The sequence below is a fragment of the Tursiops truncatus genome, chromosome 19 (assembly GCF_011762595.2).
Source record: "Tursiops truncatus isolate mTurTru1 chromosome 19, mTurTru1.mat.Y, whole genome shotgun sequence".
Lineage (NCBI taxonomy): Eukaryota > Metazoa > Chordata > Mammalia > Artiodactyla > Delphinidae > Tursiops > Tursiops truncatus.
The window spans coordinates 35,784,143-35,805,606 of record NC_047052.1 but is presented as its reverse complement, the minus strand read 5'-3'; the positions used below and the strand labels follow the sequence as shown (position 1 = coordinate 35,805,606).

Here is a 21,464-nt window from a genome sequence, read left to right as displayed (position 1 = left end):
TTTTTTTTTCTGTTTTACGGTTTTATGTTCTGTTCTCTAGGCTTTTGCAATAAAGAAAGCTATCACTAAAATATCAGATAAGTAACCACATGGCTCTACTTTACTCAGTTTAAGATGCTTTTAGTGGCCATTTTACTTCATACAGTGCTTGTTATTTAAAGTAACTACTTAGTCTCCTTAAGTCATTTTTGATGTTCCAGTCATTGAGCTATGATACAAACAGCTATCCATCCATTCTGCTTCATTTTATGTATTTTTTCTGTACTGAGCAATTCATGAACACCCATTAAAACTATAGTACTGTAAAGTCCTTTTTCTTTCAGAAAGTATGATTGGATAGCTTAGGGAGTTTAAGCATAAGGTTAATGAATAGGAGATTGTAAATTTAGTTTCCATGCTTGCCAGTTAATTTTTTGGATTCCATGGTGGGTTTTAAATCACCTAGTCCAAACCCATCATCTTTTCTAGGAAAGCTTTCATTTATGCAATAAATAGCTTTATTACAAACTATCTCCCAGGTAAACATCATTTTACTTTAGTTCCCGTAAGTAAGTGTTGAGGTAACGCCTTGCAAGAATCAAATTGGTGAATGTTCTGTTGGTTACAGTCACCTAATATTAATATGTGCATTAGCTAATCATGGAATAATTTTCTGATAATGTCTTGTGCCAGTAAAATACTTTTAATTCTTACAACATACGTATTATATTTGCCAATAAATGTAAGATCACAATAGGAGTGTGTTTCTGTTTCTAAATAGCTTGCTGTTGCCAGAGTTTTAAATAACCAGTAAATAATAAATTAACATATTTGTGAATTTCAATTAAGTCCAATTATTCAACCAATTGCATTGGGAAAGAAAATTAAAATGTTAAGAATTTGACCTTTTCTCTAGTCCAGGTACAGTGTTTCTTTCTTTTGTAATGCTTTATTTAGAAGACAGTTTCCAAATTCATCCCTTAGCTGTCTTTTTGCATCATTTTTAAACATAGAACCTTGGACTGGCTATATTATGTATCTCCTCCAGTACAGAATTTTTTATGTATTTGCCTTTTGAATAAGTTATTTTCTCTCACTTCTCAAAATACTGTGAATAGTCTTAATAACACATATACCTCGCACTGTAAGTGGAAGTTTTCTGGTATTACTAGGTTAAATGCCTGTAAGCGTTGGTGCACTGGGGGCTAATGGAGACTCCTAGGGCATTGGGGACACATCCTTAAGCAAAAAAACCAGTCGGCAGTGAATGTTTTTGCATGCATTGTCAGAGCATATGACTCCTACGGGCTCTTCTAACTCTTAAGTTCTGAGAATTTAGAATTCTTATGCAGGTACTGTTTGGTTTCCATTTGAAGTATGCAAGAATAGGTATGATTGTGCTGGGTGCATGTGCAGTTAGGAAGCTGCCTTAGGTTCTTAAATGGTTACCTATTATTTCAAATAAACAACCCCAAACTTAGAAGCATAAAACAACAACAATCTTTTATTATTGTTAACTCACATGGTTCAGAGGGTTGACTAGGCTAAGCTAGGGTGCTTAGGGTCTCATGTGTTTGCCATCAGTTGTGGCTGGGGCTAGAGTCAACTTTGAAGGCTTCCTCACTCAGGTATCAGAGTGTTGACTGGGACTTTGGCAGGAGCTGTCTGCCAGAAGACCCATATATGAAGTTTTTCCATATAGTTTCCTCACAGCATGGAGGCTAGGTTCCAAGGTTCAGTGTCTCAAAACCCACAGGCCAGGTGGGAGCTGTATTTCTTTTCATGACCTAGCCTCGGAAATGATGCAGCATAACTTTCACTACATCCTGTTTGTTAGAGTCAGTAAGACCAGGCCATATTCTAGTGATTCTCCACCTTGTGATGGGAGAAGTGTCAAAGATTTTGAAGACGTGGGCTTCGCTGGTGGCGCAGTGGTTGAGAGTTAGCCTGCCGATGCAGGGGACACAGGTTCATGCCCCGGTCCGGGAAGATCCCATATGCTGCGGAGCGGCTGGGCCCGTGAGCCATGGCCGCTGAGCCTGCACGTCCAGAGCCTGTACTCTGCAACGGGAGAGGCCACAACAGTGAGAGGCCTGCGTACTGCAAAAAAAAAAAAAAAAAAAAAGAAAAGATTTTGAAGACGTGTTTTGTTTTTTTTTTAAACATCTTTATTGGAGTATAATTGCTTTACAATGTCGTGTTAGTTTCTGCTGTATAACAAAGTGAATCAGCTATACATATACATATATAGCCCCATATCCCCTCCCTCCCACCCTCCCTATCCCACCCCTCTAGGTGGTCACAAAGCACCAAGCTGATCTCCCTGTGCTATGCAGCAGCTTCCCACTAGCCATCCATTTTACATTTGGTAGTGTATATATGTCAATGCTAATCTCTCACATCGTCCCATTTTACCCTTCCCCCTCCCCGTGTCCTCAATGCAGACGTGTGTTAAACCACCACATATTCTTCATTTGGACTTTATTCCTTCTTGTCATTTCTCTAAAGTGACTTTGGCTATGAAAAGAGACTGTGTCCCTTGTCTTAAGTATACTAGCAGTACCACATGAATTGTTATGGAATTTGTTTAACCTGTGGAAGCATCAGGTACTTCTTCAGGCAATGAAAAGCTAGATAGCAGATTTGAGGCAGTAGGGCAGTATCTTAATCCCAGATTATTGGCTCAGTTGTTCTTGAGAACCAGGGTAAAATGATCTGCATAGATTCTAGTAGGGAAGAGAGTTTTCACCAAAGAGAAAGTAAGGATGCATTTGAAAGCCACTTACACTTCATCTCTCAGGGCTTAGTTTCCTCATTTTAAAAGTAGAGGGGATAAACAAAGGAAATGCAAGACTTGTACATCAAAAACTATAAAATATTGTTGAAAAAAATTAAGACATACAAGAATGGAAAGATATCCTGTGTTCAATGTACTCTATATCAAAAATCTGTCTTTTTTATACAAATTGACAAACTGATCCTAAAATTTATATGGAAATGCAAGGGACCCAGAATAGCCAAAACAACATTGAGAACAAAGTTGGAGGAGTCACACTTTGCAACTTCAAAATTTACTACAATAATGAGCTTACTGTAGTTATAGTAATCTTCTACAATACTTTAAAAGTGTGGTACTGGTGTAACAACAGATATAGAGATCAATGCAGTCGAATTAATGATCTAGAAATAAACCCATCTATGGTCAGTTGATTTTGACAAAGGTACAAAGATAATTGATAGAGAAAGAGTAGTCTTTTCAACAAATGGTGCTGGGACAACTGGATAGCCATATGTAAAGGAATGAATTTGGATCCTACTTCATATCATGTACAAAAAATAACTGGAAGTGGGTCAATGACTGGTAGTAAGAGCTAAAAGTATAAGACTCTTAGAAGAAAACATAGTTGTAGATTATTGTGACCTTGGGTTAGACAAGGTCACACCTTAACTATGACACCTAAAGCACAAGTAACCAAAAAAAAAAATTTTTTTTTTAAATATGTTTTTGTGTGAACAAAAGTTTTCATTTATCTGGGATAAATGTCCAGTAGTTCATTTGGTGGGTAGTTGCATGTTTAGATTTTTAAAAAACTGCAAGCCTGTTTTTTAGAGTTCCTATATTGCTTTACATCCTACCAGCAATGTATGAGTAGTGTAATTTCTCTGCATCTTTGCCAGCATTTGGTGTAATCACTATTTTTTGTTTTAGTTACTCTGATTGGTTTGTAGTGATATCTTATTGTGGTTTTAATTTGCATTTCCTAATGGATAATGATACTGGATCTTTTCATGTGCTTATATACCATCTGCATATCCTCTTCAGCAAAATGTCTCATGTCTTTTGCTCATTTTCTAGTTGGATTATTTTTTATTGTTGATTTTTGAGAGTTCTTTATATAATTCTTGATACGAGTCCTTTGTCAGTTCTTTGTTTTGCAAATATATCCTCCCAGTCTGTAGCTTGTTTTTTTGTTAGCGCAAAACTCTTATGAAATCCATTTTATAATTTTTCCCTTCATGGATTGGGCTTTTGGTGTAAAGTCTGACAACTCTTTGCCTAACCCTTGATTCTGATGATTTTCTCTGATGGTTTGTTTTGCAAAAGTTATATAGTGTTATGTCTTATACTTAAGTTCATGATCTATTTTGAGTTAACTTTGTATAAGGTGTGATGAGACTTAGGTTGAAGTTCTTTTTTTTTTTTTTCCATATGAATGTCCAATTGCTTCAGCATTATTTGCATTTGTTGAAAAGGCCATCTTTCCTCCATTGAAATGCCTTTGTGCTGTGTTAAAAATAAAGTGGACATATTTGTATTGGTCTCTTTCTGGGTTCTATGTATCTATTCCTCTGCTAATACCACTGAGATGATCATGTCAATTTTCTTCTTTAGCCTACTAATATGGTGGATTATATTGATTGATTTTTGATTATCAAACTAGCCTTGCATCCCTAAAATAAACCTCACTTGGTCAGTTATGGTGATAATTCACTCCACATATTGCTAAATTCCATTTGCTAATTTTTTGAAAAAGGATTTTAATATCTGTATTCATGAGAGATACTGGTCTGTAGTTTTCTTTTTGTGTATTGTCTTTGATTTGTTTTGGTATCAGCTTAATGCTAGCTTCATAAAATGAACTCTGAAGTATATTTTTCCCTCTATTTTCTGTAAGAGATTGTGTAGAATTGGTGTCAGTTTTTCTTTAAATGTTTGGTAGATTTCTTCAATGAAATCATCTATGTATGGAGATTTCTTTTTTGACCATTTGAAAATTATGAATTCAATTTCCTTAATAGTTGCAGGGCTATTCAAATTATTTCATATCGGGTCAGTAGTGATAGTTTGTGCTTTTCCAGGAATCGATTCATTCCTTCTAAGTTATGTGCATCAAATTGTTCAGAGTATTTTCTCATTATCCTTTTGATGTCTGCAGTGTCTGTAGTGGTATCTCGTGTTTTATGCCTAATATTGGTCACGTGTGTTTTGTCTTATTTCTTTGTTAGTCTTTCTAGAGGTTTGTCAATTTTCTTTTGCTCTTTAAAGAATCAGGTGTTTGTTTCATTCATTTTTTTCTGTTTTCTGTGTTGAATGTCATTGATTTCTGCTGTTATCTATGTTATTTCCTTCTGTTTGCTTCAGGTTTATTTTGCTCTTTTTCTAGCTTCATTACATTGGGCTTAGATAATTGATTTGAGGCTTTTCTCTTTGCTAGTATATACATTTAGTGCTGTTAATTTCCCTCTCAGCACTTTAGTTATACTACATAAATTTTGATGTTATATTTTCATTTTCATTCAGTTCAGTCTATTTTTTTATTTCACTTGAAACTTCCTCCTTGGTTCATGTGGATTATGTAGACAGGTGTGTATTGTTTTCTTTACAAGTGTTGGGAGATGTTCCTGTTGTTGTCCTATTATTGGTTCTAGTTTGATGCCATTGTGGTTAGAGAACACAGTATGATTTCAGTTCTTTTATAGTCTTGAGATTCTGTTTATGGCCAAGGTATGATCTCTTGGTATATGTTGGTGGGCACTGGAAAAAATATATATATTCTTGTTATATAGAATTTTATTAGTTGATTTGTGCTGCTATAACAAAGTACCATAGACTGGGCAGCTTAAACAACAGGAATTTGTTTATTATAGTTCTGGAGGCTAGAGTATCCAAGATCAAGTTGCCAGCCATTTCTGTTCTCTGGTGAGGACTTTCTTCTGATTTGCAGATGGTCAGCTTCTTGCCATGTCCTCTCATGGCAGAGAGAGAGAGAGAAAGCAAGCTTTCTGGCATCTCTTCTTAAAGGGATACTAATCCCCAGACTTCCCTGGTGGTCCAGTGGTTAAGACTCCATGCTTTCACTGCAAGGGGTGCAGGTTTGATCCCTGATCAGGGAACTAAGATCCCACATGCTGTGTGGCATGGACATACTAATCCCATTATTCATTGGGGCCCCACCTTCGTGACCTAATCTAAGCCAAATTACCTCCCAAAGGCCCATCTCCAAATACTTGGGCTTGGGACTTCAGTTATATGCTTTCTTTTGCTTTTTTGCATGATACTTCTTTTTAAAATCCTTTTACTTTCAACCTGCCTATATTGTTGTATTTGAAATTAGTTTCTTGTAGACAGTATATAGTTGGGTTATGTTTTTAAATCAACTCTGCCAATCTTTCTTTTAATTGCTGTATTTAGACCTTTTACATTTAATGTAATTATTGATATGTTTGAACTTAAGGTTTACTCTCTCTCTTTTTCATTTCTCTGTTTTCTTTTTCCTACCTTCCTGTGGGTTCTTAAACATTTTTTAGAATTCCATTTTGATTTCTCTATAGTGGTTTTGAATGTATCTTTTTTATAGCTTTTTAGTGGTTGCTCTATATTATTATGTATACATATGTACTCAGTGTATTGATGTCATCATTTTACCAGTTAGAGGGATTATCGAAAGCTTACCTTTGCTTGTGTCATGTTACCCTCCCCCATTTATTATAATATAATTATCTTACATATTTCCTCCATATACATTTAGAACCACAGTGTTATAACTTTTGCTGTAACTGTCAAACATAATTTATAAAACTCAAGAGGAGAAGAAAAACCTATTGTATTTATCAGTATTTTTGTTTACCATATTCTTTCTATCTATCTATCTAGCATTTCCTTTCTGTTTTGAGAACTTACTTTAGTCAAACTTTTAGGGTAGATCTGCTTGTGACAGATCTCTTATTTTTCCTTCATCTGAGAATGCCTTGCTTAAATAAATAGAATATATTTATTGGTATAAGGTTCTAGGTTGACAATTCTTTTCTTTCAATGCTTAAAAACTCTTGGGTCACATCCTTTTAGCTTTCATGGTTTCCTATAAGTAAGTCACTGTTATTTAATTGCTTTTCCCCTGTAGGTAAATTGTTTTCTCTGGCTACTTTCAAGATTTTTCTTTGTCTTTAGTTTTCAGAAGTTATGATGTGTTCTAGAATGGATATTTTTATTTTATTCTGTTTGAGTCTCACTCAGCTTTTTGTCTCTTGCTAATTGGGAAAATTTCTGCCATTGTTTCAAGTGCTTTTTTTTTTTTTTTTAACTCTGTCCTTTCTCTCCTCTCCTTCAGGAAGTCCAATGACATGAATGTTAAATCTTTGTTAAAGTCCCACAGGTCCCTGAGGTTCTCTTCGTTTGTTTAAGTCTAGTTTCTCTCTTTTGTTCAGATTTGATTATTTCTATTGTTTTATCTTCCAGTTTAGCTATTCTTTCTTCTGTCTCCTTCATCCTGTTCACTGAGCTTTTGATTATTGTATTTTTCAGTTTAAAAAATTTGCTGTGACTTTCTGTTTCTTAGCTGAGACTTTCTCTTTTCATTTGTTTCAGTCATATTCACAATTGCTCACTGAAGCCTTTTTGTCATGGCTGCTTTAAAATCTTAGATAATTCTCACATCTCTTTTGTCTCAGTGTTTCTATCTATCGATTGCCCTTTTTTATTCAGTTTGAGATAGTCCTGTTTCTAGATATGATGAGTGGTTTTTTAAATTATTATTATTGAGACATGGATTTTGGGGGTATTATAAGACCCTGGGGACTTTACTTTTTTATTTTAGCTGTATTTTTTGCCACCACTCTGGCAGGGGAAGCGGGTAGGCACATCACCCCATTACTGCCAGGTGAGAATGTAAGGCCAGGTTTTTTTTTTGTTGACACCCAAGATGGAGACTCTTCATTACTGCTGGGTCTGGATTGTTATGTCTAGCTCCCCAGTAGGCTTCCATTAATACCTCCCTGGCTGGGAACGATGGAAGTACCTCATTACTGATTTCCAGTTGACCTCCACTTACATGACAGGGAAAGGGTGTGGCCGCTTTACAGCTGGGCATTAGTGAAAGTTTTAATTCTCCACTGGACATCCTCTGGCACCATCCCAAGAGGAAGGGGAGATTCACCTAATTACTGATGGGTGGGAATGAAAGTTTAGGCACCCTATGTGATCTCCACTGACACTGAGGTGTGAGAGGGGAGACTTTTGTCATCCATCAGGAATGAAAGTCTTGACTTCCTCCTTGGATTTTTCTGACACCACCACAACTGAGGTGGTTGGATGTTGGATGCAGTTCCTCATTATAGACTCAGGAGCGTAGAAGTCTAAATTTCCCACTCAGCATTTACAGGGGTGGGTGGGAGTAGGGTCACAGTTTTTTTGAGTGGTTATTGTCTAAAAGTTTTCTATTTTGCTAGGCTGCCCTTTTCCTGGTCCATTGGCTTTTGTTGGGGATTTTTTGTATGCACCTACCTACATTTCCTAGTTGTTGGTTTCTTCAGCTCTAAGTCTGGTATATATGAGGCAAAAAGGGTACTCAGGAGACTCACCATAGTGCTGTTCTTAGAATCCTGAGGTTCCTAGGCAGTCTGCCTTCTTTCCATTTTTCTGAGCCTTTTTATCTTTGTTTATGCAATGTCCAGGGTTTTTCATGGTACTTAGATGAATAAGGAAAATTATGTCAACTCCACCTTCCGTTCATGTATTTCATTTAATTTTTTCAGTCTTTTGTTCCTTTTTATTGACAAGTAGTATCCCATTGTACAGATAAATCACAGTTTGGTTTATCCATTTTCTGTTGATAGGAATTTGGGTTGTTGACAGTTTGGGGCTATTAAAAATAAACCTGTCCTGACTATTTGGATCCAGATCTTTTTGTTAACATATATTTTTATATCTCTTGGAAAATACCTGAGTAGAATTCCTGAGTTATATAATAAGTATTTTAACTTTTTAAGAAACTGCCAAACTGTTTTTTGAAAGGAATTTACCATTTTTCATTCCTACCAATAATGTATGGTAGGAATTTCAATTGCTCCACATCTTTGTCTACACTTGGTATTGTTAGTATTTTTATTTTTAATCATTCTTATGAGTATGTGGTCATTTTAATTTGTATTTTCCTGTTGACTAATTTTATTGAGCATCTTTTCATGTGGCATTTATGTATCTTCATGTATCTTCATATATCTTCATTTTGAAGTGTCTGTTCAAGTCCTTTTCTCACTTTGAAAATAGGTTGTTTGTATTCTTACTGAGTTTTAAGAGTTCTTTGTGTATTCTGGATACAAGTCTTTTGTAAGATATGTGTTTTACAAATATTTTCTTCTAGAGCGTACTTGCCTTTTCATTTTATTAATGGTATCTTTTGAATATCAGAGATATTAATTCTGATGAAATCTAATTTATCAGAATTTTTTATGGTTAGTGTTTTATGTGTCTAAGAAATTTTTGCCACTTCAAAATTGAGATTTTTTCCTAGGTTTTGTTCTGAAAGATTTATAGTTTTAGCTTTTACATTTAAGTCATGATCTATTTCAAATTAGCTTTAGTGTACAGTGTGAGGCAAAGATTGAGGTTCATTTTTTTTTCCATATGGATATTTCATTATTCCAACACCATTAAAGACTATTCTTTCCCCATTGAATCACCTGGCTCTTTGATCATATACATATGGGTTTATTTCTAGACTATTTTATTGATTTATATGTCTGCCCTGACCCATACTATACTGTACTAATAATTGTTGCTTTATGGTAAGTCATGAAATCAAGTAGTCCTTCAGCTTTTTTTTTTTTTTTTAAGGAATAAATAGCTTTATTTAAAACCAAGAAGAACTGCTCTACGCTACCACAGATTCTTCTCATCTTTTCAGAAATTTCTTCTTTTGCCTTCATGGTCATGGAGCTCTTCTGCCTCCGAAGTAGTCCTTCAATTTTGCTCTCCTTTAAAAAAACTTTGTTACTAACCCAGGACTTTACATTTTCACATACATTTTAGAATTAGCTAGTCAATTTCTACAAAAATGCCTGTTGATATTTTGATTGGGATTGCATTGAATCTATAGATCATTTTGGAGAGAACTGACATCTTAATGATCTTCAGTTTTCCAATCTGTGAACATGGGATAGCTCTTTATTTATTTAGGTCTTCCTTAATTTTTTCAGAAATGTTTTTCAGTGTTCAGGTCTTGCATATATTTTGTTAAGTTTATGATAAAATATTTCATGTGATAGTAAGTGGTATTTATTTTTAACTTTAAATTTCCAGATGTCCATGGCTAGTTTGTAGAAATAAAATTGATTTTGATAGTGATCTTGTCTCCTGGGGCCTTGCCAGATGTCCTTAATAGCTCCAGTAGCACATTTTTGTAGATTCTTTAGGATTTTCTATATCTGTGATCATATTGGCTATGAGTAAAATCTTATAGTATGAGTCACTCACCTTTGTGCTTTCACTTTTGTAATAAAAACAAAAAAATCTGTTCCTTTTCTTAGCTCATCTTTGAGGTCCTGGATTTCACTTTATTCCTATAAACTGCATTGCTTTATCAATTCCAAGGTATTTTAAAACTTAAAATAGGCATCTGAGAGTTAATGTGTCAAAAGTTTCTCAGGTATGCAAATTAGGACATTGAATTATAAGTTTTTGTTTTCTTCTCTTTATCTTCCACCTGATCACTATCTCCATACATTAATTATCCTTTTTTAAAATTGAAGTATAGTTGATGTACAACATTATATAAGTTGCAGGTGTACAACATAGTGATTCACAATTTTTAAAGGTTCTGTTTCATTTAAAGTTATAAAATAATGGGTATATTCCTTCCCATTCATGTATTTTAAAATGTTTCCCACCTATTTACTATCCTATAGTAAAATTAATGCTTACTTGTTTAACATTTCATGTAAAACAACCCATAGAAAATATAGATTGTGATGACATAAATAGCTTAGAACAGTGGTTCTCAAATTTAAAGTCCATTCGAGCACGTGGAGGGCTTGTTAACACCCCAGTCCCAGAGAGCAGTGAGAACTGGCAAGTTTCCAGGTAATGCTGCTGCTCTGGGAACCACACTTTGATAATCACTGCTTTAGAGAAATGATGACAGGTCATTAATTTTAAATGATTAATGGAATATGCAGTTTCTTTGAGAAAAAACAAAAAAATTGCAATAACTAAAATAAACTAGATATTAGATCTAAAATATTTAAAGGTTGATATTTATCAGATGACAGTGTCATATATTTTTAATGAAATTTGGGTCTTCCCATTTTCCAGCACTATTGTATGAGGCATTTGAGAGGCCAAAGGGGTACACATTTTATTTCAAAGAGAAGAATATAGCAAAAAATGAGAAGTATGATGATCATTTGCTCTGTGAGCATAAAATAATGCCTATTTTATTGGACCCTAAGCAAAGAGTATTTGAATGGGTATATTAAACTACACTCTGTGGTAAGTGTATGGCATGCAAAATCTTTTCTAGGGCTCCGAATTGACATCAGAAAAGCTCTGTTAGTTGATCAGAGCTAATGATGCCCACCCTGGTGTTGCTGTGCACATGTCATCATAGTACACCTTCCTCTAAACTTAATCTTTTTTTTTTTTTCCTTGAGTTAGTGAATATAAATGATACTGGAGTTAAGACTACTCCCATCAATAGTATGACCATTTGTCTAGATCAAAGTGAACTTAGAAATATTTTTCCCTGAAGGTCACTAACTATAAGAAAGGAAAACTAAAATAGTGAAATGTCAGACTAAAGTTTCTTAGACATCATTCTTCTTAGGGAAGATGTTATATAAGTGTTAATAAAGAAACTTGCCTATGAATATTCACCAGATAATGGTTCTTATTTTGTAGCCAGATGCATCAGAGTTATAAAGTATTTCCTTTTCTCTTGCAGCTCTGTTGGCTTAGCAAAAGCAGCTCTAGAAGCAATTAATGGATTCAACCTCTTTGGCAACCAGGTAAAAAAACAGCAATAGCAACAACAGACTTTGATTATTTTTTTGAATTGCATGTTTAATTAATTTGGCCATTTATTAACCAAGTCATTCATTATGATCAGAGAATGTCTGTAATTTATGTAGCAGCCCATGGTTGAACAACCTTTCCTTTGAATATGGTTTGCTGCTTAAATTTTAGGTTTCTAACTAAAAAAAAGATTGCTTAATTTAAGAAACCCTCTTCATTAAGAATTCTCATTTTCTTTCTTCAGTAACTTTTCCCTCTAGTCTTTTTCTTTTTTTTTTTTTTAGATTCCATATATATGTGCTAACGTATGGTATTTGTTTTCCTCCTTCTGACTTACGTCACTCTGGTGTCACATGATACCTCATTGTAGTTTTGATTTACATTTCTCTAATGACTACTGATGCTGAGCATTCTTTCATGTGTTTGTTGGCAACTTGTATATCTTCTTTGGAGAAATGTCGATTTAGGTCTTCTGCCCATTTTTGGATTGAATTGTTTGTTTTTTTGATATTAAGCTGCATGAGCTGCTTGTAAATTTTGTAGATTAATCCTTTGTCAGTTGCTTCATTTGCAAATATTTTCTCCCATGCTGAGGGTTGTCTTTTCGTCTTGTTTATGGTTTCCTTTGCTGTGTAAAAGCTTTTAAGTTTCACTAGGTCCCATTTGTTTATTTTCTTTTTATGTGCATTTCTCTAGGAGGTGGGTCAAAATGGATCTTGCTGTGATTTATGTCATAGAGTGTTCTGCCTATGTTTTCCTCTAAGTTTTATAGTGCCTGGCCTTACATTTAGGTCTTTAATCCATTTTGAGCTTATTTTTGTGTATGGTGTTAGGGAGTGATCTAATCTCATACTTTTACATATAGCTGTCTAGTTTTCCCAGCACCACTTATTGAAGAGGCTGTCTTTTCTCCCTTGTATATTCTTGCCTCCTTTATCAAAGATAAGGTGACCATATGTGCATGGGTTTATCTCTGGGCTTTCTGTCCTGTTCCATTGATCTATATTTCCGTTTTTGTGCCAGTACCATGCTGTCTTGATTACTGTAGCTTTGTAGTATAGTGTGAAGTCAGGCAGCCTGATTCCTCCAGCTCCATTTTTCTTTCTCAAGATTGCTTTGACTATTTGGGGTCTTTTGTGTTTCCATACAAATTGTGAAATTTTTTGTTCTAGTTCTGTGAAAAATGCCAGTGGTAGCTTGATAGGGATTGCATTGAATCTGTAGATTGCTTTGGGTAGTAGAGTCATTTTCACAATGTTGATTCTTCCAATGCAAGAACATGGTATATCTCTCCATCTGTTTTTTATCATCTTTAATTTCTTTCATCAGTGTCTTATAGTTTTCTGCATACAGGTCTTTTGTCTCTTTAGGTAGGTTTATTCCTAGGTATTTTATTCTTTTTGTTGCAGTGGTAAATGGGAGTGTTTCCTTAATTTCACTTTTAGATTTTTCATTATTAGTGTATAGGAATGCCAGAGATTTCTGTGCATTAATTTTGTATCCTGCTACTTTACCAAACTCATTGATTAGCTCTAGTAATTTTCTGGTAGCATCTTTAGGATTCTGTATGTATAGTATCATGTCATCTGCAAATAGTGACAGCTTTACTTCTTCTTTTCCAATTTGGATTCCTTTTATTTCTTTTTCTTCTCTGATTGCTGTGGCTAAAACTTCCAAAACTATGTGGAATAATAATGGTGAGAGTGGGCAACCTTGTTTGTTCCTGATCTTAGTGGAGATGGTTTCAGTTTTTCACCATTGAGAGCGATGTTGGCTGTGTGTTTGTCATATATAGCTTTTATTATGTCGAGGTAAGTTCTCTCTATGCCTACTTTCTGGAGGGTTTTTCTCGTAAATGGGTGTTGAATTTTGTCAAAAGCTCTTTCTGCATCCATTGAGCTGATAATATGGTTTTTATCCTTCTGTTTGTTAATATCATGTATCACATTGATTGATTTGCATATATTGAAGAATCCTTGCATTCCTGGAATAAAACCCACTTGATCATGGTGTATGATCCTTTTAATGTGCTGTTGGATTCTGATGCTAATATTTTGTTGAGGATTTTTGCATCTGTGTTCATCAGTGATATTGGCCTGTAGTTTTCTTTCTTTGTGACATCTTTGTCTGGTTTTGGTATCAGGGTGATGGTGGCCTCGTAGAATGAGTTTGGGAGTGTTCCTTCCTCTGCTATTTTTTGGAAGAGTTTGAAAAGCATTTCCTCTAGTCTTTTGTTCAGCTTTCACATTTTAAAATACTCCTGGCATTATATACCATATATTTTCCATGTCAGTTCCCTCGTTGGTTTCAATTTAATGTATATCGATGTATATGTCATGCAAAGGGGAACTTGCTTAACATGTGAAGCCAAAGAATTGGAAATCGTGATCCTAGCTTAACCCTCAACTGGTTGTAATCATATGTCTACATCTCATTTTCTTTGGGATAAAAGGGAAACCCTTAGGGTTGCCTTAAATTTTTAAAAGATCTTTGACCAATTTCTGCCCCTAATCAGGTGACCATGGATTGAGTTGTCAGTGGAAGGAATAATATGCAGCAATACAGGTTACCTCTCTGGATCAAGAAGTAAACTAATTTTCTTAGCAATTTTGGTAAAGATTCCAAAGATGAGGCGGCAAAGGAGGTGTTCAACTAATACTATAATTAACCTTAAGCTATTAAAATGCTAATTAAGTCAGTGAAGATACATTTTAGGAACTTATGCAGACATGTAAAATATGATATGGATTTTGTTATGGCAATTATAATATTGATACTATGTACCTCAAGTCTTGCATTTAGGAAAGTTTCATGTTGGAGCATGGTGACACAACTGCCTCTCTTCCTCTCCCTACATACGTAAACTCTCTTCTCACTTCAACTTCCTCTGGAGGAAGGATTCTGGTTAAATCCAGGAAATGAAGGATTAAGAACGACCACAGACGTGAAAGGATTGGGAAGAGGGGAGCAGCACCTCATTCTGGGTGCCCAAGAGGAGACTCTAAATCACCCACTTCCCACACTCTTTTTCTCTCAAGACCTCTGGCTGGAGAAATTGAGGAATCAGATCTCATGGGGGTTTGGGGGTATATGAACTTGTTGAAAATCATGAGAATTAATATGTTTCTCCTGGAGATTCTTGGTGTCTCTGGCTCTGATCCCTTGGCTTGTACCAACATTTCTGTCTCTCTGAAGAGTCAACATACTCATGGAAATCCTACATGTATCCTTCAATACTTTTCATTTCCTTTTCCCCCCTGCCTCACTCTCAATACATTCATTTAAATATGTGTGTATGTATGAATATGTGTGTGTATGAGTATATAAATATTTACAGAATATATATATATATATATTAGATAAGGAAGGAAGAAAGGAGTGTGTGAGTGGGAGTGTAATCTGCCATAAAAGAATGCCATTGTATTCAGTGTCACGAGGTAGAATCACTGCATACTCTGTACTCCTACCAGTGAATTTGTGACTTTGGCTAGGTATTTACCTAAGTCTCAGCTTCCTCATTTAAACAAATAGAGATATTGACACTAGGACCTAACTCAGAAGGTAGTCATGCAAATAAAAAACTTAGCATAGTGCTTGGCAAAGATTAAACCCTCAATAAGTGATACCTCATGTTATTACTAGTGAAGTGCTGGTAATACTAAGGAAGGGTAATAAAGCCATTGGACTCCAAAACTTCTCAGGGGTATATCAAGGAGACTTAGAAGAGTCACAGACTAAACTAGTAGTGTTACAACAGCAGTGTGGCAAGATGCAGGTCTTGCTCTTCTGCCTTACATGGTAACCAAGTAGTGAGATGAATGGAATTGCATGTCTAGGTCAGCTATTATAAAGTAGTGGTCAGCTCTTTTTTTTTTGCAATCATGCCATCTCCTTTGATGTACCTGAGTCTTAGTGTATACTGTTTACATATCTAGTATGCATCCTCTCTACCTACATATATACCCACAAACATTAATGGTACCTTTCTTAACTACCTATATTTCAGGGCTCTGCCTTCAGCCTACTTTTCCCAGGAAGCTTCTGTAGATTTGTTAGCCATAATTCTAAAAGTACTGAATTGCTTTACTATGCATTCTGATTCTGAGTTGTAAATATACTGCTGGTATTGTTCCCCAGCCATAAATTCTCAATCTTGGCTGCACGTTAGATTTGAGGAATTTAAAAAACAGTACTGATGCCTGGGCTCTACCCCTAGAGATTCTGACTTAATTGTCTAGAGGGAGGCTGTGGTGTTGAGATTTTTCTAAACTGCCTGGGAATTCTAATGTGCAGCCAAGGATGAGAACAACTGCTCTCAGCAGAGTTAACATTTGACCTTGTTTAGTTCATGTCTGTTTCCAGCAGAGCTGTGCACCAAATGTTTGCTGACTTGACTGTTTCTTGATTATTTCAGGTAGAAATATAGACAAATAAGGTCTTACTCCTTTAGCCACACAGATGTCACATTTGCAAGTAGGGCCTCTCCATCTTCCAATTTTTTTGGTAATATCAGAGTATCCTCGTTTTACAAATTCCCTTTTATCTTTGTTTCTGATGTGGAGAATTACAGAAACCTGACTTTGAAAATGTTAAAATTCCCACCTCTACAGCAGTTCACTTAAAAATGTACTTGCTAAACAATAGCACATTTAAAAGTGCATGTGATGTTTTTAGTGTTTAATCATTTTATAATATCACTCCCTGTACTTAAAAGATCTGTGGTCTAATTAAAAGTCAGTGGCCAGGGACTTCCCTGGTGGCACAGTGGTTAAGAATCCGCCTGCCAATGCAGGGGACATGGGTTCGAGCCCAGGTCCGGGAAGATCCCACATGCCGCGGAGCAACTAAGCCCAAATGCCACAACTGCTGAGCCTGTGCTTTAGAGCTCGCGAGCCACAACTACTGAAGCCAGCACACTAGGGCCTGTGCTCCACAACAAGAGAAGCCACCACAATGAGAAGCCCGTGCACCGCAACAAACAGTAGCCCCCACTCACTGCAACTAGAGAAAGCCTGAGCTCAGCAACGAAGACCCAATGCAGCCAAAAAAAAAAAAAAACAAAGAAAGAAAAAGTCAGTGGTGGGAAAAAGAACTGAGATAAAGAAAGGTTTTTTTTTCAAGTGAAGACCTAAAGAAGCATACTCAAGACTTGAGGGATTTCAGGTCTAATGAGTATTCTCAATTATTTCTGAAGACTATTGATACAGTGTTTTGGGAGACCTGATCATGTATCTTTAACTTAATTAATTTAGAGCTTCAAAAAAAAGTACATCCGGGGTTGGTGGCAACTCAGAGAGTCATAGATCTTTAGGGCTGGAAGGGCCCTTCTCTCAAAATGAATAGAGTTGAGGTGGATTCTCACAGGTCACATAACAGAGAGGCAGAACCAGAAATTAAACCAAAGCCACTTGGTAATGAATCTGGAATATAAGATATTAGTACAGGAAATCTTGGATCTTAAATGCTTTCTACCTTTAGTGGTAAAAGCTATGTATTATCTTTGAAAACTCTTAAACCATTTTCTTCTTTTTTAAATTAAATTTAATTTAGTTTAATTTTTTATTGAGATGTCATTGACATATAACATTATATTAGTTTCACTAATATAATGCCCACTCTTGCCACTTTTATTCAACATAGTATTAGCCAGTCTTAGCCAGATAGGAAGTCTTAGCCAGATAAATTAGGTAAGAAAAAGAAACAAAAGGCATCCAAAATTAGAAAGGAAGAAGTAAAATTGTCATGATTTGCATATGGCATGAATATGCATATTATATATAGAAAACCCTAAACATCAGAAAACTGTTAAAGAGCTAATAAGCAAATTCAGTAAAGTTGCAGGATACAAATCAATACACAAAAATCTGTTGCATTTCTATACACTAATAATGAGCTATCAAAGAGAAATTAAGAATACAATCCCATTTACAATTGTATCAAAAAGAACAAGATACCTAGGAATAAATTTAATCAAAGAGGTGAAAGACCTGCACACTAAAAACTAAAAGAAATTGATGAGAGAAATTGAAGACACAAATAAATGGAAAAATGTTTCATGCTCATGAGTTGGAAGAATTAATGTTGTTGAAATGTCCATAATACTGAAAAAAATATACAGATTCATTGCTGCATTATTTATAATAGCCATAATGTGGAAACAACCTAAGTATCCATTAATGGAGGAATGGATAAAGAAATTGTGGTGTGTGCATACATACAATGGAATGTTATTCAGTCATAAAAAGGAGTGACATTTGTGACAACATAGGTGGACCTTAAGGGCATTATGCTAGGTGCTAAGTGAAATATGCTAAGTGAAATAAGACAGAGAAAGACAAATACTGTACGATCTCTCTTATATGTGGAATCTTTAAAAAAAATCAAAACCTCAGATACAGGGAACAGATTGGTGGTTGCCTGAGGCGGGATGTGGGAGGTAGCGGAAATGGGTGAATTGATCTGTTTTGTTTTAAAAAAGAAACATTGTATATAATTCTTTTCAGTGAATATCACAAGTTAAAAATTTGTCTTAGTTTGAGTGATCCATGCATATTAAAGTTAAAATTTATAGGCATGTTTTTGTTATTTTTACTTAAAAGAAACAACATTGTATTAGTTTTAGGTATACAACATAATGATTTGATATTTGTATATATTATGAAGAGATCACCACAGTAAGTCTCGTTAACAACTACTACCACACATAGTTACAACTTTTTTTCTTAAGACCTACTCTCTTAACAACTTTTCAAAGGTATGCTATACATTACATCCCTGGGACTTACTGGAAGTTTGTACCTTTTGACCACACCATTTTCTTCTTAATTATTGATCTTTCTGAAAGAGGTTTCCACTTGTTGAACTTTTGCCCTTTTTGTGCTTTGGTGTATAAGACAAAAGTTAATTTTTATTTTTATGGGAAATTGTTGTGTGGAATAAGCCTTTAGCTTTGGTTATTATGTGTTCCTGTACTTTCTTTCCTATTTTTTTAAATTGTTAGACTTGCCTTATTATTAAAGAAAAAGGACTCATCATTTAAATCTTCACTCCGAAACTATTTTCAAAACATATTTTTGTTTGGGAGAAAATATCTAAGAAGAAAATTTGATCAAGTGGCTTAATTTTTTAAATAAATTTATAATAAAGGCTAATTTGGAGCACTTAGAAACATACTCATATAATCCTTAATATGAGAATCACTTATTTCATAATGGTTTCAAATATTTTCTCTGTGTGTGTGTATATATATATATATCTGTGTGTGTGTGTGTGTCTGTATGTGTGTGTATGACAATACTCGACAATATATGTAGTGATTTATAAATATATATAGTGATATAAAAATATTTGATAATACTTAAATAAATCATAATTTATAGTTAGCACATGTCACAGACATCAGCAACAGTTTTGTGATTCCTGGGTCTGAGTCTCAGCTCTATTCTTCTAAAACCCTGAGAATTAACACTCAGGTTCATCTCTCTCTGTAGTTTGAAACCCCTTTAACAATATGTGAGTAGGAATTCCTCTAGTGAGGGCTACTGGAAGCTGCTGTTGGGTCAGTAAGTAAAAGTTGGCTATTTACAGGCCACCGCCACTACAGCCGTGGTGTAGAGGGGTAATTCCCACCAGCAAGTATCGTTTCTGCAGAATATGTCTCTAGGCTTGCTCACAGAGCTATAGGACAGCCTAATGCTGGACCAGGTAAGAAAGTGTCCTGATCATGGTGCTGTTTTTTTGTTTCCAGAAGAACAGAAAAGGTCATGTATAGTATTGACACAATAGATATACTGATCCGTTTCATCTTGTTTTATTCTTTGATGCTAGATGAGGGTAGTAAGCCCATTAGCTCAGGTTCAGAGAAAAGTCTAAAGAGGAAAAGAAAGGCCTGGGCAATCCTTCAAATCATTTCACTTTGAATTGAGACTAAAGAGATCGTCTTACGGTCATGTTACCTACCAGGGTTCTTGGCCTCCTTAATCAATAGGAATTGATCAGAGGCCAGACAAGAAATTCAAGCAAGGTTTTATTGGGGTCCCTGCTGCACCAGGAGGGACAGAGAACAAGTAACAGGTTCCCTTGCTCACTCGCTTGCTTGCTGGGTGGGGGGCGAACTGGTTCTTCATATGGGGTGAGGGTAGGGGTGCGTCCAGGGGTCAGGCCGGAGAGGTGCCTTAGGTGGTTTGCCCACCCCTTAGGTGGTGTCACGTGCAGGGGGCATGCGCAGTACCTTGCTTTTGCTTCCGGCTCTTCAAAAGTGGCTGTTGGGTTTTTGGTCTCTTTGTATCTTGTCCATAATTTGCCCAGCTGCGCATGCACAGTTATTTTTAGTCCTTTGTAGTTTCTTTGTATTTTGTTGCTCGAGGAGACATTTGTCCAGGTGCAAGCACTGCAGCTAAGGGTCCCAGGTCCCAGGTGCCAGCCTATCTGAGTCATAGATGTTACCCTTGGCCATAGATACCATCTCAAAAGTGTTTGTTATGGTCATGGAGGCCTGGGTAGATGGTTCAGTGCAGCTCTTCCCCTTCATTGGAACTCAAGTCAGGTTGAATCATCTTGTAATGTGTATACTAGAAAACAATTACAGAAACTCAGTTTGGGAGTAAAGTTTGAACTGTCAGTCTTATCTGTGCTCTTTAGATGGAGTCAGAATATTATGGCAGAGTTATGATAATTTCAGGAAATGAAAGATGAAAATAAAATATCCAAAGTTAATAAGATACTCTGGAGTGACATATACATATAAAACATCTTTCCATATTCCTGCCTTTAATTGGAGAAATCAAGATACTAACAAATGAGCTGAGGCCAGAATCTAAAAGGTGATGACTAGAAAGATTTCTCATATTACGCAGTGTTCAAAGCGATGCAGACATGTCTAGCTTCCTTTGAAATTTGCAAGCCTAAAATTAACGTGTCTGATAATTTAAAGTAGGTGATAATTAATTCCATATGGAGGTCTCCTTGATGACGTTTTAAAAAATTTGCTTCTGAATAGGAATAGCTGCCCATGGCCTTGGGTGAATTTTATTCTTCTGTAAGTCCGGACCATATACCTAAAGCATGGTATATTTTTTAAGATGATAGTCAGACAATATAGTTTATTAGCTTTTGGTCTTAGTGTTAAAATATGATAGCATTATGAGATTAATTTTTCCTTTTGTGCCTATTTCTTAGAGGCTGGCAGAGGAGGGGACCTCAACAAATACTTTGGTGAATCTTTATTTGTGGCTAGAAAATAGAAGTTAGCTGTTTATATGAAGCAAATAATGGCAAGAATTACCAAATTTGCCATTTCATTTCATTATTTATAAATTATCCTACTTAGATTGTTGTATCTTTTAAAAAATTAAATTCAAGGCAGACTGATTTGACATGTAATTAACTTTATTAATTTTCAGCCTAAGGGGTAAATTATAAGTCCTGTTATTTTCTGTATTCATTGGCTCCCAACATCACATACACATTCATTTCTTTGCTGTCTTGTTCCAACCACTCTACTTGCTCCCCCTTCCCCCAAAATTCAGATCCTATTTCTGGTCCTCACCTTCTCCATGAAGTACCGCAAGGTCCCTATTTTGTTTTCCTCCTGTTAACTTTAGAGGCTTATTATTATTCTTTCATCTAAACCACTCACCTGGTACATAGTCATATATTGCCACGTGCAGTCTTTTTGTTTTAATATTTATCTGATTTA

General features: G+C 35.5%; 1 protein-coding gene across 4 annotated transcripts in view; it reads left to right on the top strand.

Annotated features, from left to right (window-relative positions):
- PHKB (phosphorylase kinase regulatory subunit beta) overlaps positions 1-21,464 on the top strand; it is a 193,756-nt gene that overhangs the window by 52,961 nt on the left and 119,331 nt on the right. For all 4 annotated transcript variants that reach the window (XM_073795660.1, XM_033845059.2, XM_033845058.2 and 1 more), the window contains one exon: positions 11,697-11,760. In XM_073795660.1, coding sequence (XP_073651761.1) covers positions 11,697-11,760 — 64 coding nt within the window. The remainder of the gene's footprint in view (positions 1-11,696; positions 11,761-21,464) is intronic.